We start from the raw sequence: 13878 nt of genomic DNA on the forward strand, positions 1-13878 counted from the left end.
TATTAAAATAGATTCAAAATATTTCTGAAGGTTGTTGTTTTTGATGCTTCCAGCCACAATATGGGCCATAATAATAATAATAATCATCATCATCATCATCATAATAGATAGGATTCACAAAGCACGTAAAAGTTACTTTAATATGCTTTACATGCCTTTTTTGTAACCTTATGGATTCATATTTTGTTAAATTTACACTCTTTATATCAAACTATTTGTGCTTTTGTGATAAAACTGTTGCTTAACAATTACCCTCAAGGTAAATAAATAACACTTTTTAACATGCAGGGTGATCTACAAACATGTTTAGAGATACATATTTTCACACAATTACAAAAATGAGTACAGTACTATGCATATAACCTTTTTTTTTATTTCTTTAAAAAAAAAAAAGCTTAGGGACTTTTATTATGAAGGCGAGCCTTAAAGCATAAACTTTCAGAGGTAACAGCATTTCAACAAGTGATCACAGCACTGCATTTAAAATAAACAGAATAGTGAGCTGACCATATATGTTTTATTTCTTTTCTCAGAGTCAATACAGAAAATAAATGTGGATTACAGCTGCCATGATTCAAGCTTGCCGTCTCTTTCATTGACATGGAGGTGTTTATTAAATATTAAATGTCTCATCTTTCACTCTGTTTCTCTCACTGTGAAATAAAGAGGAAATGGCGAGTTTACAGTGCATTGAGAAAGTATTTAGATACTACAAGCTTTCTAGCATTTAAAAAAGACTTGAAAAATGTTCTTGAGTCCTTTAAAAATATTGAAAAAGGAGTACTTCAACAAAAACAGGTTTGTATATTTTCATACAATTTCATTTTTATTATTTTATTCCTTTATTTATTTTCGTTAGTTTAGTTTATTTTTCTTATATTACCTAAAAGTTCTGCTAGGAATTGTTGTTGTACTAAGAATTTACAGCAGACTGAGTTTTGCTAGTTTACTTCCAATCACAACTGTCATCAGTCTCAGGTTCAGGAGAGTTTCCAGTCTTCTCATCAGTATCTGGTCCATCTGGATCTGAGTTCCTGGCTGCTTCTGGTCTTCCACAGTCCTCTCCATCAGCTTCTGTTTGCATCTCTTAATGTGGGCTGCTGGCTGGAGGCTCTGCCTCTTTGTTCTCCTCCGTTTGATGAAACTTTGAGGACGAGGGGCCAGCACATTTATGTTTTTTAAGATGTGACATCCAGGCAAATCTTTTGCTACAAATATGGCAACTGAAAGGTTTCTCTCCTGTGTGAATTCTTTTGTGTGACTTTAGATGCCAACTTCCATTGAAACCTTTACCACAAACTGAGCAGGTGAAAGGTCTCTCTCCTGTGTGGAGTCTCATGTGTTTCTTTAAACTATCTCTATGGGTAAAACATTTCTGACAAACTGAGCAGCTGAAAGGTTTCTCTCCTGAGTGGACTCTCATGTGTTGCTTTAAACTTCCCCTACGGGTAAAAGATTTCTGACACACTGAGCAGCTGAAAGGTTTCTCTCCTGTGTGCATTCTCATGTGTAGCTTTAAACTTCCCCTGATTGCAAAAGATTTCTGACAAACTGAGCAGCTGAAAGGTTTCTCTCCTGTGTGGGTTTGCATATGTTGATTCAGATTCCCACTACCGTTGAATAATTTACCACACACTGAGCAGCTCAAGCGTTTCTCCCCTGTGTGAATTATTTTATGTGCCTTTAGGTTCCTCCTTCCACTGAAACCTTTACCACACACTGAGCAGCTGAAAGGTTTGTCTTCTGAATGAGAAACCATGTGTCTCTTCAGATAGCACTTGTATTCAAATCTTTTCCCACACTCAGAGCAGCTAAATCGTTTCTCACCAGTACTAAATCTGGAATCTCTGATAGGGCCGCCATCTTTTTTCAAACAGTTCAAACCTGACTGAGGGTCTCTGGTCTCCTTCCAATCAGCACTGTCATCAGTCTCAGGTTCAGAAGAGTCTGCAGGCTCGTCGTCAGTGTCAGGATCAGAGTTCCTGTCTGGTTCTGGTCCTCCACAGTCCTCTCCATCAGCTTCTGATTTCATCTGTTCAGTTTGTGTTTGATGAAGCTGTGAAGACTGAGGTTTCTCTTCATCTTCTTCACTCTTCACAGGGACAGGAGTGAATGTGAGCCCTTGAAGCTGCTCTCCCTCCTGACTGCTCCAAGGTTCCTCCTGTTCCTCTTTAATGTGTGGGGGCTCTGTCTCCTCCTTGTCCCGGTCCAGACTGCAGCTCCTCTTCTGCTGCTCAGAGGGAACCTCTTCTTTACTCACCGACAGCTGCTGTACATCTGCAGGAAACACAGAAAATTGGGAATATCAACAGGAACCATAACTTAACTTAAAAACTGCTTTGTGTAACTGAATTAAAAGTAACTAACCTTCTCTATGTTGTGACCTGAGCCATTTTTCTCCAAGGCACACAAGATTCATCTTGATTGATCAAATAAGTATAATTTTGGTTACATATCCTCTTCTCCCCACTCAACATGTTAAATTTCACATGTTGCAAGTTCATTTTCATCCATCCATCCATCCACCCACCCATCCATCCATCCATCCATCCATCCATCCATTCATCCATTCATCCATTTTCATCCGCTTAGGTCACGGGGCAGCAGGCGAAGCAAGGCATTCCATATGTCCTTCTCCCCAGCTCCTCCAGGGGGACCCAAGGCTTTCCCAGGCCAGGCGAGAGACATAATCCCTCCACCGTGTTCTAGGTCTTCTCCGGGGCCTCCTACCAGTTGGACGTGTCCGGAACACCTCTAACGGAAGGCTCACGGAAGGATCCTTACCAGATGCCCAAACCACCTCAGCTGGCTCCTTTCGATGCGAAGGAGCAGCAGCTCTACTCCGAGCTTTCTCCGGATGTCTGAACTCCTCACCCTATCTCTAAGGCTGAGCCCAGCCACCCTACGGAGAAAACCCATTTCAGCTGCCTGTATCAGCGATCTCGTCCTTTTGGTCACTACCCGGCTGCACCTTGAGATCCTGTCCATGAAGACCACGAACAGAATCAGAGACTAGGGGCAGTCCTGGCGGAGGCCAACACCCACTGGGAACGTGTTTGAAAATGTGCCGAGTATACAGACACAGCTCTCACTTTGGTTATATAGGGACTGGATAGCTCGTAGCAACAAGCCCGGTACCCCATATTGCCGCAGTACCCCCCACAAGACCCCCTAAAGGATGCAGTCATAAGCCTTCTCCAAGTCTACAAAACACATGTAGACTGGATGGGCAAACTCTCATGACCCCTTTCCCGGGGAGGCTGAGCAGTGTGATTCCACGGTAATTGGAACACACCCTCCAGTCCCCTTTTTAAAAAAATGTGAACCACCACCCCGGTCTGCCACTCCACTGGCACTGTCCAAGACCTCCATGCGATACTGAAGAGGTGTGTCAACCATGACAGCCCAACAGTGTCCAGAGCCTTCAGCATTTCAGGGCGAATCTCATCCAACCCTGGCGCCTTGCCACCGGGCAGCTTCTTAACTGCCTCGGTGACTTCTGCCAGGGATCTTGACGAGTCCCTGGCGACCCTCTTGTTCCTCCGCGAGAACTCCAACACAGCAGCGCTCAGCCTAGGGCTTGTGGGTGGGCTCAGCACTTGCCTGCCGCCCGGCTTACATTGCACCCGACCCTTATTTCTCACTCTGCGTAGATTTTTCAAGCTGAGCCTGGCCGGGCCCCATGGACAAAGGCCCAGCTACCAGACACTCACCTGAGTGCTCCCCTCCCAGGTCTGGCTCCAGGAGGGGGCCCCGGTTTACCCTTGCCGAGCGAGGTCATAAAGGTCATTGAAGGACACCCATGACTTTAAGAATGCTGCCTTGTCTATCCCACTCACTGACTTCTGTTTCACCATTTTTTCCCCTTACTGGACCTAATGAAGGCCGGATCCCAATTAGTTCTAATGAAGAAACCTCTGGATGGACACAAAAAGCAACTATAGATTGCGTTGAAGATGAAAATTGTCCATGACTCTCCCTAACAATCTTTTTCCCATTAGCCTGACTCGTTAATGTAAATCAACTGTTTAACTCTGTATGGCCCTCCTATCTTGTGACTTCACCCTATACAAGTCTGCCTTATTTCAGAAATGATGTGAAAATCCTTGATTCTCAGATTAAATTATTATTAAAAAATTAATTCATATTCCTGTTTAAATAAACCTAAAATGTACTTTGTAATGCTTGGTATTGGTTCATACTCATTATTCCTGATTCATGAAACTTTCAAGGTGGTAAATTATAACCCTCTTTGAGTATATACATTTATAGATCTCTCTCTGCACAATATCCTGATAATATGTTACAACATAATCTGCATAATGAGTACTTTTATTTTTGATTCCTTAAGTTAATTTTGATGCTGATACTTTTGTACTCTTACTTAGTTAAGTTTGAATGCAAGACTTTTGCTTCTGGGGTAGTAATCTTCATAAGTTTAGTTTGCCGTCTATTTTTGACCTGTTTTGCTTCATCGACGTATACGTAAACGTCATTTTTGCAAAAAACTAGAGACAAGGGCGTCCAGGACTCAAGACTCAATCCTTAAGGCCTTGACGCAGCCTCAACTTAATGGCCTTTAGGTTCTCTGTGAATTCAACAAGGTGAAACAGCCTTTCACAGCCAAAAAGACTTTGACACAGAAGCACCTCGACGATCACTAGATGCAGACCTCTGGTGCAGGCCACACAGCTGCATGAACCGGCAAGGTGTACTTGGGTGTGGTCCGATTGAGTGGCTCATGGACTCATCTGGTGTCCAGCCACAGACCAATCTGACCAGCAGCTGCTATGAACTCCAGAATAGCCAGAAACCCGTCCAGTCCAGTGACAGAATCTCAGGTCGTATATGGCTGTGTTTTTTTGTTATTAATGGGTTGGTGAGGATTTCTGAGTTAACTTTGTCTATTCATTTCCTCACATCTTAAAACTATGATTCAATTAATTTTTGAATGACAAGTTATGATGATAAATGTTCTTTCTTTCTTTCTTTCTTTCTTTCTTTCTTTCTTTCTTTCTTTCTTTCTTTCTTTCTTTAAATAAATGGATAGACTGAGATTACATTTTTTTCTGCAGAAATACATGGTCACTGAAAAGTAGGACGAGCAATCTTTACTTTATGAGACATAAATTTAATACTTAAACATTTTTGTTAATATCAAAACAATTTAATGTTCAACAGTTAAACGGTCCATCACATTTAACTATTAAGTACTGTATTTTGACAGATGGTGCCCAGAGAAAATTTAAGATTAAAGTAAAGTAACAAACCTGCTCTGTGTAACTGAAGCAAAGTAACTAACCTTCTGTGTAACTGAAGTAAAGTTATGTGAGAGCCGGGCCACTTAAAGCCTCCTGCACTCTGCCCCAGTTCTTTTGTTCTAGACTTTTTTTTTTACAAAAGACTCAAAACAACTGAATAAAAGTTTACCATCTATTAAAAGAATAATAGCCAAATGTAATGAGCAGTGATGGACTCTGCAGTGTTCACGACGGGATCACCAGTCAGAGTACCAAAAAAGTCCCTCAATTCAGTTTTCTTCTGGGTGTGGGACCCACCCCGACAATAGTTTGAGCTTGTCGAAATTCAATTCAAGTCAATTTTGGATGGTGACGCAGTAGCCAACCCATACTGGACACCTTGAGATATTTCTTATCAAAACTAGACACCTTCCCTTTCTTTGTCCCTTTTTTGAAGCCTATGGTGTCGATACTTGTGTGGATGTTTCTTAATGAAATATCTGCACCCTGATCTAGTTCTAACCGGTTTTCAGGAAATGTTCGGTATGAGGACATGAAGTGCTCTCTTGAGCTGGAGCCAAATGGGAAGTGAGTCATGTTCAGTTGAGCTGTAGCTCAATAGAGGAAGTAAGCCTTAAATATTTGTTGAACTGCTCTTCTACAAAGTCACTGAAGTTTTAACAAATAATAGTTTTAACACTTCACTTACAGCTAAGTTAAGTTTTTCCTTTCCTTTAGCAGTGGTCGAAGAAGTATTCATATCGCTTATTTCAGTAAAAGTATTAATACCACACTGTTAAATTACTCCTCTACAAGTAAAAGTCTTGCATTCAAAACTTACTGAAGTAAAAGTAAAAAAGTATCAGCATCAAAATGTATATTAAAAGTAAAAGTACTCGTTTTGCAGAATGGACCCACTCAGATTGTTTTTTTTTATATTCTAAATATATTATTGGATTATTATTGATGCATTTATGTAAGCAGCGTTTTAATTTTGTAAAGATAGGGCTCATTTAAACTACTTAATATACTGTTATGAGGTTTAAACAAGAAAATGTCAATCACTTTAAACTAAATCTGGCAGCTTAATGTAGTGGAGTAAAAAATGACAATATTTGCCTATAAATGTAGTGAAGTAGAAGTATAAAGTTACATGAAATGGAAATACTCAAGTAAAGTACAAGTACCTCAAAATTGTACCTAAGTACAGTACTTGAGTAAATGTACTTTCCACCACTGTCCTTTAGTAACTAACTTGCTCTGTGTAACTGAAGTAAAGTAACTAAGCTGCTCTGTGTAACTGAAGTAAAGTAACTAACCTGCTCTGTGTAACTGAAGTAAAGTAACTAACCTGCTCTGTGTTACTGAAGTAAAGTAACCAATCTGCTCTATGTAACTGAAGTAAAGTCACTAACCTGCTCTGTGTAAGTGAATCTGAGGGTTGAAAACAGCGTCCAGTAGTTTCTGTTGTCGCTCGTTCTTCTCTCTTGAACGACAAAGTACCTCCTCGTACTCTGCTATCGTTCTTTCAAACAGCCCAAATATCTCTTCAGCAGCCGCAGTCAGTCGCTGCTCCACCAGCGCTCTCACCATGTCGACTTTAGACATTTTTCACACAGTGACGCCAACTATTTCTTCACACAAACTCCGCCAGAAACACAGTTTGCTCAGTTCGGTAAAGTAAGAAAGATATCCACAGATTCGTTGTTCGCGTGTCAATAAGTAATCAACGGAACATTGATTTCAGAGAAACAACGCATATCTGAACCCAGTTAGCTAGGTAGACAGCAAACTACAACCTGATTTCCAACAATGCGAGCCGTCAGACAACTTCAACTGTCTCCTATACTGTCTGCTGTTGCTCGATTGCTTAGGGACCGTCTACAAAGTGCAATACCGAAAAGAGATGCTTCAAAAATAATCAATAATGTAACCAAGGAAAAGTTGAGGTTAAAAAAAACTCCACACACACAATTATCTATCCCAGTTAGTTATACTTAAAGTGTTGTTTTGGGAAAACATGCTTTTATGTAATTTATATGAATATTTCTGTCATAAAATATTTAATAACTATGCTATAAAATGTTGTAGTAGTACTAAAATCCCCTCACACGTAAATGAGCTCCTCCTGGTTATACTACAACAATTATTTCGTGAACACATGCTTTCATGTAATTTCCGGAATATTTCTGCCTTAAAATATGTAATATGCTATTAAAAGTTGTTGTAATACTAAAATCCCCTCACACATCAATGAGCTTCTCTTGGTCACTATGAAACAATTATTTCGTGAACACATGCCTTTGTGTAATTTATGTGAATATTTCTGTCATAAAATATGCAATAACTACTATAAAATATTGTAGTAGCACTAAAATCCCCTTCCAAATAAATGAGCTATTTTACCATAAAATATGTAATAACAACACTATGAAAGGTTTAACTTAAATCCCCCCACCCATAATTGAGCTCCTCTTGGTTACACTACAACAAATATTTTGGAAATACATGCTTTTGTGTAATTTATGTGAATATTTCTGTCAATAAATATGTAATAACTATGGTTTAAATTAAAGGTAAAGGTTAAATTAAAGGTTGTAGTTGGCTAGAACTAAAATCCCCTCACACATAGATAAGCTTCTCTTCGTTATACTTCAACAAATATTTTGGGAAAACATGCTTTGATGCAATTTATGTGAATATTGCTGTCATAAAATATGTAATATGCTATTAAAGGTTGTTGTAGTACTAAAATCCCCTCACACATAAATGTGCTCCTCTTGGTTATACTACAACAATTATTTTGGGAAAACATGCTTTTATGTAATTTTTGTGAGTATTTTACACATAAAATATGTAATAACTGCTCTATTAAAGGTTGTAGTAGGCCGGTACTTAAATTCCGTCACACATAAATAAGCTTCTCTTGGTTAAACCAGCTATTCTCAACCTTGGGGTCAGGACCCCAATTGGGGTTGTGAGATGATTTCTGGGGATCGCCAAATCATTTTGGAAGTCAGCGTGTGTTAATGTGTTTTAGTCTTTTTGGTCACTTAATGTCTTTTTTTGGTCATTTTGTGTCTTTTAGGTCATTTTGTGTCTTTTTTTGATCATTTTGTTTCGTTTTTTTTGGTCATTGTGTGTCTTTTTTGGTCATTATGTCTTTTTAGGTCGTTTTGTTTCAAAAAGACACAAATTGACCACAAAATGACCAAAAAAGACACACAATGACCAAAAAAAAAGAAACAAAAAAGACACAAAATGGTCATTTTTTTTATCATTTTGTGGTCAATTTGTGTCTTTTTTGGTCATTTTGTTTCTTTTTTGGGTGATCTGAACTGTGCGTGTGATATTGTGTTCAGTGAGCAGGGGTCACGGACAACATGCATGTTAAATTGGGGGTCGCGACTCAAAAAGGTTGAGAACCACTGGGTTAAACTACAACAATTATTTTGGGAAAACATGCTTTTATGTAATTTATGTGAATATTTTTTGTAGTACTTAGAGGCTTTCTAGACAATTTCAAGCCCAAGCTCAGAACAAATCCTGGTCCCGACCAGGTTAGCTCTGCAGCATGAGTTACCATGGTGACCTAGCCAGATTAAAAGAGAACCACCTTGGAGATACTGATAACTAGAGTTAAACCTCAGGTTACCTTGCTAACCCTCAAATCCAGCTTTGTAGTATAGGACTCTGGACTCACATAACAGGGATAGCTGGTTTAGGAATTTCTGTCCTAAATTAAAACATAGCATGCCTATCCTCGTACCACAAACTGAAGAAGGGACACAGAGAACGTTTATTTGCATGGAATCATTTAAAAACAAGGCACCAGAATGTGCCAACAGAGGACATAGAGCAGATTTCAACCTGAGATTATCATGCCAATATGACAATAAAAGGCTGAATAAACAGAAACACAGAAACTAAGGTCAAATTTTAATCTTGAACTGCAGTTTTGGTGAAAACATGAGCTGAACTGTTCAACTCTTGGTAAACCATCATGAGACAGAAGTTAAACTGACAATACTTCAGCCTAACCTGAACAGCAAACTAAAGTATTTGTATAGAATCATTGAGAAACAAGTCACCAGAACGTGCTAACAGAGGACAGAGATCTTTATTTTCCTTGTCAGATGCCCAAAATGGAGGAGAATGCAAATTTTGTGAGTTGCGAATGCTGTCCACATCAGTTAAAGTCCACAAATGAACCCAAGATTCACATGTGGCAAGATCCCAACACTGGTCCATCTGGATCTGAGTTCCTAGCTGCTTCTAGTCTTCCACAGTCCTCTCCATCAGCTTCTGTTTGAATCTCTTCATGCGGGCTGCTGGCTGGAGGCTCTGCCTCTTTGTTCTCCTCAGTTTGATGAAACTTTGAGGATGAGCGGCCAGCACATTTATGTCTTTTGACATGTGACAGCCAGGTAAATCTTCTGCTACAAATATGGCAGCTGAAAGGTTTCTCTCCTGTGTGGACTCTCATGTGTGACTTTAAACTTCCACTCTGTGTAAAAGTTTTCTGACAAACTGAGCAGCTGAAAGGTTTCTCTCCTGTGTGAACTCTGATGTGTTTGTTTAAACCTCCCGTGTTGTTAAAACATTTCTGACAAAAAGGGCAGCTGAAAGGGTTCTCTCCTGTGTGGACTCTCATGTGTAGCTGTAAACCCCCCCTACGGGTAAAAGATTTCTGACAAACTGAGCAGTTGAAAGGTTTCTCTCCTGTGTGGAGTCTCATGTGATTCTTTAAATTTCCTGTGTGGTAAAAAGATTTCTGACAAACTGAGCAGCTGAAAGGTTTCACTCCTGTGTGAATTCTTTTGTGTGCCCTTAGATTTACACGTCGACCGAAACCTTTACCACACACTGAGCAGCTGAAAGGTTTCTCTTTTGTATGAGAAACCATGTGACTCTTCAGGTTGTTTTTGGAGCCAAATCCTTTCCCACACTCAGAGCAGCTAAATCGTTTCTCACCAGCACTAAATCTGGAATCCCTGACAGGACCGTCATCTTTTTTCAAACAGTTTAAACCTGACTGAGGTTCTCTGGTCTCCTTCCAATCACCACTGTCATCAGTCTCAGGTTCAGAAGAGTCTGCAGGCTCGTCGTCAGTATCAGGTTGTAAATGTGGACCTGGATCAGAGTTCCTATCTAGTTCTGGTCCTCCACAGTCCTCTCCATCAGCTTCTGTTTTTATCTTTTCCGTTTGTGTTTGCTGTGAGGACTGAGGTTTCTCTTCATCTTCTTCACTTTTCACAGGGACAGGAGTGAATGTGACCCCTTGAAACTGCTCTCCCTCCTGACTGGTCCAAGGTTCCTTCTGTTCCTCTTTAATGTGTGGGGGCTCTGGCTCCTCCTGGTCCTGGTCCTGGTCCAGTGTGGAGCTCCTCTCCTGCTGCTCAGAGGGAACCTTCTTTACCACCAACAGCTGCTGGACGTCTGCAGGAAACACAGAAACAAACTTTCAGACAACACTGCTGCCAGTAATGGAACCAGAGAGACGGCATGGAGGAAAAATTGCACTTACTGATATTTGTAGTTATTAATAAATTAACATTTAGATCACTAGATACAATAAGAGTTGATATATTATCAGTAGGCTGGATAATAACAGCTGTATGATCATAGTGATGGTGTAGGATAACTTGGGAGAACTCACAACTACAATGAATTTACTGTTAATTGTTGTAACTTGGCGAAGTAACCCTGTCCTATATTAATTATTTTGTTACATATCAACAGGAGAAATCTGAACAGCCAGAAAAGGACTTGGACAAGTGAAAGCGTAATAATGTTTGGGCTGTATCTTCATTCTGTAGATTGTGTATAAACATGCATCTTGCTGCAGGACACAGCTGGAACAACTACAGCAGCAAGCAATGATGAAACTGAGACATTAAATAATGACCAGCTGCTCTTTGACACCCTTTCTTTTACAGGATGTCGGCTCGATCTACAAGCGTCATATGCTTATGGGGACTGAAAACCAAAAACTCGATATGGAGATAAAAGGTAAAAATATAATAGATAAAGTTGGAGATAAAGACACTAGAGAATGATGTAAGTATACATTTTACAACAGCAGAAGGTTTAGACTGGATTTAATGTGGAGTTTTGTCTTAACAGCTAGAACAGAATTAATGGATAAAGGACTACTAAAATACTTTTCTTAAATTAAACAGTTTTAGCTTTCAAAATTTGAATGTGAGCCCTTTCAAAATTTGAAAGCTAAACATGTTTCATTTAAGAAAAGCTTTTTTTATAAAAGGTTCACTCCAAAACAAAAGTTGCATGAATAAAACAACAGATTGACTCAAATAGGTGTGCTTTGTCAGATTGTGAGAAAAAAGATCTAAACCACAGACTGTATATATAAAAAACTGAGTCTACACCAGACTTTTTATATATATATATAGCATTACTTTAAACACAACACAAAAAAATTACAAAAAGTCACACATGTAAACAAGAATATATTGACTTCAGAAAAAAACTATTGTTTCCAAGTTCATATCAAACGAAAAGTCGATTTAGTATTCATCATGACAGGCCTAGTATGCATAGCAAATAATCAATGAATTGATCGTTAATGTGATAGATGTTCAAGTTGGCAGGTTTCTTCCAAACACCGATCCCTACTGTATAGCAGACGTCGAAGTCCCAGGAAACCAAACACCTTCATCTCTCAATTCATGATGTCATCTGGAGGTGAACATGGCTCATATAACAGCCGACACTGAGCTGCTAAAGTGTTGCTGAGAGTTTATTTCACTTAAAAGATCAAAAGCATGCCTAAATAACTACATTAGAGTTTGGCTGATTTCCAGTGAATGGGCTGAAAGCGGCCATATGTGAATCCATTCAGCTTTGGTCATTAACACCTTCTGGCACATTAAAAACCAGCAACCTGCAGCAGCAACCTGTGCAGACAACACCATGGTGCTCAATCCAAATGGTATTACAGTGTTTTCCACACAGACCTGATGAGTATGCCAGAGTGGGCCACTGGAGGTATTTATGGCTCACAAAATATATTTAGCAAAACATATAAGCAATATTATTATTGTTTAATCTGTCAATGCCGTCCTCAATCCATTATTATGAAACTGACATCCAATATAGTTAATCTAAGCCTAACAGTCAGAATTTGGAAATAGGCCTATCACGATAATTACTATATCGACTTATTGTTCAACAGTTATTTTCTGAACTCAATATATTGTTGTTTACACATGTGACTTTCAGTGTTTTCTTGTGTTGTTTAAAGTAAAGCTGCAAATGTTTGACAGGCAGCACGAAATGCCGGGAAAAAAACTACTTCCCAAGCAGCCACTCCAGCGTTTTATGTTATTTTAATAATAAAATAATATAATACATAACGATTGTTAAATTCCAATGTTTTGTTAACAGAGCCTGAAAGTCTATTTTTTTGTTGTTGTCGTTTATTTATTTATGTTTTATTTATCTAGAATATTTTATGCTCCAATATCGTCATAAAACTAAAACAACATTGATACGACAATACTATAATTTATTGTGATAGTCTCTGGGAAAATATATCAAACTAAAAAAATTGTTATCGTGACAGGCCTAATTGGAAGGAATAAAAAAAATGTGAAGACACAGAGTAAGAACCTAACCTGCTCTGTGTAACTGAAGTAAAGTAACTAACCTGCTCTGTGTAACTGAAGTAAAGTAACTAACCTGCTCTGTGTTACTGAAGTAAAGTAACTAACCTGCTCTGTGTAACCAAAGTAAAGTAACTAACCTGCTCTGTGTAACTGAAGTAAAGTAACTAACCTGCTCTGTGTAACTGAAGTAAAGTAACTAACCTGCTCTGTGTAACTGAAGTAAAGTAACTAACCTGCTCTGTGTAACTGAAGTAAAGTAACTAACCTGCTCTGTGTAAGTGAATCTGAGGGTTGAAAACAGCGTCCAGTAGTTTCTGTTGTCGCTCGTTCGTCTCTCTTGAACGACAAAGTTCCTCCTCGTACTCTGCTATCGTTCTTTCAAACAGCCCAAATATCTCTTCAGCAGCCGCAGTCAGTCGCTGCTCCACCAGCGCTCTCACCGTTTGGACTTTAGACATTTTTCACACAGTGACACCAACTTTTTCAGTTTGCTCTCCATCAAACAGTCACTCTGACTAGAGCCGCGGTGCTAACCAGCTAGCACGCTAAGCTAACTTGAATGTGTTTGTAGTCTACAGGGAGATGAGTCAGAGGTAAAACATCCAGAAAGAAAAGGTGAACAGCACAAAGTCCATTCAGACACGTTTATCCGGACACACAGAGGCTCTGACGGACCACAACACAAACTTTCTCACTAACATTAAAGAAACCGCTACTAGCTGCCGTCTTGATTAAACAGCGTGAAGTCAGCCGCAGTAAAAACGACAGCTTCCGGGGCATAGGAGTTGATGGGTTTCAAAATAAAAAGCCCAAAATTTCTGAAATGACAGACTTCCTCTGACAAACACACAGAAAGATAAATTGTCAAAATAGACTCGAAAAAAATTCTCAAGGTTGTTGTTTTTGATGCTTCCAGCCACAATATGGGTAATAATAATAATACTAATAATTATTATTAATAATAATAGTAATAATAATAATAGTGATGACAATAATATAATACTACT

The 13878-nt window shown here is 39.1% G+C and overlaps 1 protein-coding gene across 1 annotated transcript; it reads right to left on the reverse strand.

The window, feature by feature from the left end:
- Nucleotides 1-375: 375 nt before the first annotated feature.
- On the reverse strand, nucleotides 376-13687 carry LOC131984385 (zinc finger protein 569-like). Its single transcript, XM_059349228.1, has 5 exons — nucleotides 13137-13687; nucleotides 9464-10679; nucleotides 8896-8956; nucleotides 6656-6785; nucleotides 376-2277 (listed from the first exon to the last, which is right to left on the reverse strand). The coding sequence occupies exons 1-5, from the start codon at nucleotides 13327-13329 to the stop codon at nucleotides 1088-1090; spliced, it is 2790 nt and encodes a 929-aa protein (XP_059205211.1). The 5' UTR covers nucleotides 13330-13687; the 3' UTR covers nucleotides 376-1087.
- Nucleotides 13688-13878: the final 191 nt, after the last annotated feature.

Source organism: Centropristis striata, chromosome 14 (assembly GCF_030273125.1).
Source record: "Centropristis striata isolate RG_2023a ecotype Rhode Island chromosome 14, C.striata_1.0, whole genome shotgun sequence".
NCBI classification, from domain to species: Eukaryota; Metazoa; Chordata; class Actinopteri; order Perciformes; family Serranidae; genus Centropristis; species Centropristis striata.